The sequence below is a fragment of the Pteropus alecto genome, unplaced genomic scaffold (assembly GCF_000325575.1).
Source record: "Pteropus alecto unplaced genomic scaffold, ASM32557v1 scaffold123, whole genome shotgun sequence".
Classification (NCBI taxonomy): domain Eukaryota; kingdom Metazoa; phylum Chordata; class Mammalia; order Chiroptera; family Pteropodidae; genus Pteropus; species Pteropus alecto.
Genome location: NW_006433950.1, coordinates 4,708,213 through 4,712,975, shown reverse-complemented (window position 1 = coordinate 4,712,975; position 4,763 = coordinate 4,708,213). Strand labels below are relative to the sequence as shown.

General features: G+C 35.8%; 1 protein-coding gene across 1 annotated transcript in view; it reads right to left on the bottom strand.

The window, feature by feature from the left end:
• Nucleotides 1-759: 759 nt before the first annotated feature.
• CHD9 (chromodomain helicase DNA binding protein 9) overlaps nucleotides 760-4,763 on the bottom strand; it is a 118,022-nt gene continuing 114,018 nt past the window's right edge. The window contains 1 exon segment of the mRNA XM_015586934.2: nucleotides 760-4,244. Coding sequence (XP_015442420.1) covers nucleotides 3,375-4,244 — 870 coding nt within the window. The 3' untranslated portion in view covers nucleotides 760-3,374.

Here is a 4,763-nt window from a genome sequence, read left to right as displayed (position 1 = left end):
AGGGTGGGTTTATGCATGACTTAAATATTTCTGTGTTTTTCTGCACTCAAAAATAAATAGCTTATGTACTGAAGTTACATTTATGTATGATTAAGTTCTAAATTTATTGTAAAGATGAAGGTTATCTGTAGTAAAATGTCAGTCTTTCCTTCCTACAGTTCACAAGATACAGAGTACGTAATTTTATAAAATTATCTTCTCTCAAAAACATCCAACATTGCCAATTCTTCCTCCAGCATCGGTGTAGATTACTGTTCTTCTGGGTGGGCACTAGATGAAGTAGTTGGCTTGTGTTTACATGCTATATTGTATGAAAAAAGAAAAAAAGGTTTTCTAAGCATAAAAGTATAGTTAAATGTGTTCAAGTTAAATGAGTGTATACTGAGACTTCACTGTTTTACTTTTGTAATTAGAGGAAAAACAAATTTCCACGTTTACAAAAAACACTACCAACAATGGCAATGAACTGGGAAAGACTCTTATAAGACCAAGGGAAAAATGATTTCAGACTTGCAAATGGACTCCTTTAAGAGGTTAGGTATATTTCGGAGTCTTTCTGGATTTTTTTTTTTAAAGTCTAGGGGAAGAAAACCTAAGGAAATAATAACATTGTGGATAGAATTATTGCCAAATTCTCTCTTTCAAAAATTCTTCTAAAGTATACTTTCCGTTTAAAAGATTTATGACTATGGTTTTCTTTCACAACTGGAATAAGATAAATTCAATCACAAAAAGTATTGTCATGTACAGAGGCTGACATCATGGGTAGTCAAAGAATATGTTTAATAAAAAATAATTAAACTTCCATTTGCTCTATAGAACATCATAGAAAGTAATTTAATAAATTACAAATGACTTTTTAAGACGCTTGCTCAACTACAGAAAGCAAATTCAGACTACACGAAACACAACTGGTAAATATTGCAAATGTCCAAAAGAAAAATTGGACTAAGACTTGAATCCTGAAACCTGAAACAAGGGCTATAAATACAAGGCAATAACAGCTATAATTCTTTTAGTAACTACCAACACATACTTGGAAATCCTTTAACTGCAACTTTAGTATTATGTAATTCTACTGATTTTTTCCCTTATAACCCTTAACTTTACACAACCATATTTGCGTGGATTTTTTTTAACCTGATAGCTGGACAACTTTTCCCCGATCAATAATAAATAGAAGTGTCTCGAAACCCAAGAGAATATTTAAAATTAATATTAGCCTTAATACTTTGAAAACTGCAATTGCCTTATTACATAGAGAATCACTAAGATGTTAACCAACTTCATTTGAGCATAATTAGGAAAATATTTTATCTCATAAAATTTGATATAAATTACATTTTAGTGGTAAGATCTAGGGCTTTTTTCCCCCTTTTTTTTTTTTTAAATTGGGGAAAGAAAGGAATAAAGGTCATGTGGGTAGAAGTAGAGTGAAGGAATGGAAATATGGTGTTGAAATACTCCACCGGCAACCTAAGTTCACTGTGTTTGAAAAACTTTGGCTATCTCATAGGTGTATTCTAGTTAAAGAAAAGTGCAATACTGCAAAGGGAAGATACTAAATGTGTCATATATCATTTTCATGATGCAGAATTACCACCACTTCTCCTGGATGGGCATCAGAGTGACTATTGCTAAGACACTGCATAAAAGACTATCAATTCAAAGTATCATTTTGAGAAAATACAAAAAATCAATACCATCCCAATGGAACTTACATAATTTGGTAAATGCATATAACACTGTCTGCCTAATAAGGGGTTAGTTTTTTACATACAGAAACATAATTTACTGGTAAGTATCTCGGAAAATCCATTATAATTGCTTAATTCATGACAAAGCAACAGAGTTCTATCATCAAAACACACTGAAAGTTATTTTTTCTGTGGAAGAGAAGTGGGGTACTTTCCCCCCCTGAATGAATCCCCTTGCAAACTTTATCACTGACTTATGCAAGTACCAGAAGAATGCTATCATTTATCTCTCTTTAAGTTATAAATGGTATTTTATGTCCAATTCAGTTCTAGTTGTTTTAAATATATATGAAAGTGAACCTTGACCTCTGCCTTGTCAGAATAATAGCAGCTTTAGCAGGAGAAATTGTATCACAAATCAAGTATCAGACAAATTTTACATGGTACAGAGCTCTAAGAAATTGATTGGAAGCCTTGGGCTTCATTTTGTGGTTTACAGGTATAACTCGTATATTTTTTTGAGATTATTCAAAGTGCATTTTCAAAATGGGCAACTCAGTATATTTAATATAAACTGATAACCCAACACTGATTCTGGGCAACATTTAGTCTGCTTACACCTAGAAGAAACTCAAGATGAATTTAGACTATTTGCATATTACTTTACCACTATTATCTGTTAATTTTGGAAAACTACCATGACATAAAACACAAATTGAAATCTACACAAAGAAAGCAAACAAACAAATTTTTTTTTTTACATGAAGTATGCTGAAGTTCTTTTCTGTGGCATTTCATGAGTTTGCCTTTTCTGAACCCCAAAAACAGACATTACTCATCTGAGACATAATTATTTCTAATAGGAGGCCAGACTTTGAAAAGTTAAAACTAAGTATGTCTAGAGGGTGCCAAAGTCAAATGACACAGGATTACTTTATGACTTAATTTTACTGATACCAGAGTTAGGCTCAGCAAAAAGCAAGTCATATTTCTTGCCAGATTAACATGATATATAGGACGTGTTTAAAAAACCCCTGAAAACAAGTATAGAATTAGAAACGAATGTAAACTTCCTAAACTAACTCAGCTGAGGTAACAGGTAGCCAGTTAAATTGGCTGATTGGGAAACTTATTTCTTCTTGAAAACACACTTGTACCTGAATGGGAAACATCAGCAGTGCATCGCAACACTAGAGCATTTTCGTGTAATTAAAGCAATGGATGGTGACGTAGATTCTACAGCTTTCATGACATTCATTAGCTGCCCAAATTATTGCTGAGTTTTGATCTGTAAATTATAGGTGTCAAGGAGGCTGTAAAACTATATTCAAATTAAATCAGTAATATGCATAAAGGATTCTGTGTTCACTGCAAATATATTAAATATACAACTCTCATGGAGCATAATTTTCATAAAATTAACCCCCAACAAAATTATAATGCCTTTTGTTGTAATTTTACACCTTTATGTATTTGATAGTACATACGAGTTCAGAACCTTATGAATCTTAAGAAATATTACATGCAAAACGTCTCTGAAAGCAGTTTGCACTTCTAAACAAATAACTGAAATGTTCGGTCAGGAAGTTATTGATGCACTCCACACTGGGGTATTTACAATTAATAATTAAAGAAAAAAATCCAAAATCAGTTCATAATTTAAGTGTAGTCCGGGAATCAGTCTTCGTTACTAGAATCTGAATCCTCGGATGACGCTGATGTACTGTCAGAGCCAGACGAAGCATCGGCTTTCTCTGAACCCTCATCTGTGCTGTTTTCATTGAGAGGACTTGGTTCAGTCCCCCCTTTGTCCTCCTGATCTCTACCTCTGGAATCTTCTTCCTTTACTTCTACAGACTTAGATGAGCCTAAGTCACTGTTTTTGTTTTTCTGTACATCAAAAGTATTGGACTGGGATAAAGTTGGAATATGAAGATTAAGGCCTGGAGTGAGAAGCATCCCTGGATAAAGTATATTAGATAGTAACAGTGGGTTAAGAGCTAACGAGTTGGCAGCTGCAGCTGTATTTAATGCAGCAGTAGAGGATGTTGACGGAGAACTTGACACAGAGTTTTCTCCACCATTCTCTGAGTTTTGGCTCTCTGTCCTTTCTTTTTTTCCTTCTAGCTCCTTAGAGTCATTTCCCTTTTTTTCTTCTGTTCCAGAGTCTGTAGGCTTTGTCAGGAGCCCTCCCATGCCCAACAGGTTTGGTAATCCCGTCACTCCTGACAGCAGCATGGGGAACAGGGCAGCCACGTTTTTAGCTTCTCCTCCAGAAGAAAGGCCGGCAGGCATTCCCATCAACCCCGCGGTGACCTGCAGTGACTGCAAGTTCTGTAGGTTTTGTTGTAAGGCCTGAAGAGTTGTGAGATCCATACCTGGAAGTAATCCATTGGCTAACAGAGGACTGCCCGCGACGCTGGTGGCAGCCGCTGCCGCCGCGGCCTTGGCGATTCCGCTTTTAGGCCGTCTTCCTCGCCTGCTTACTTCTTCTCTCACCACAGGACCAGTGAGAATTCGTTCGTACATGCTTTCCGGAAGAAAGCCCTGAGAAAAAGCAAAAAAACACACTAATAATAGCTATACTACAATCATTAGCCACCAGCTTGTGATGCAAACAACCTATTAAAAACAGCTAATTATTCGTAAATTTCTTCTTTACGATAAAATATAATAAATTACAAAAGAGAGAAGCTAATTTGACATCATTTTAAGGCGTGGCTTGAAACAGCTCTTCCACTTCATTGTATCAGAGAGAGCAGAGGCTACACTAGCTTTCCTCAGTACTGTGGAGGGATACGTTTGTAGAACAGTTCTAGAACACAAAAGGTCCAAAGAAACTTTTTCATGAGGGTTACTCCCGTACCCTGACATGCTTTATATCACCAAATGCTCCAGAAGACTAAAGTAGTGCCCCTCTTCTAATCTGGAAGAACAAAAGGAAAGGACAGAGGAAATAAGTAAAAGGTTAAGACTAAAATGAGATGTTTCATCTGAATCTCATGACGACCACTTTCGAAATAAGGGATACGGCCAAGCCGAAAAGATACTCGACAGCTGGGGGCG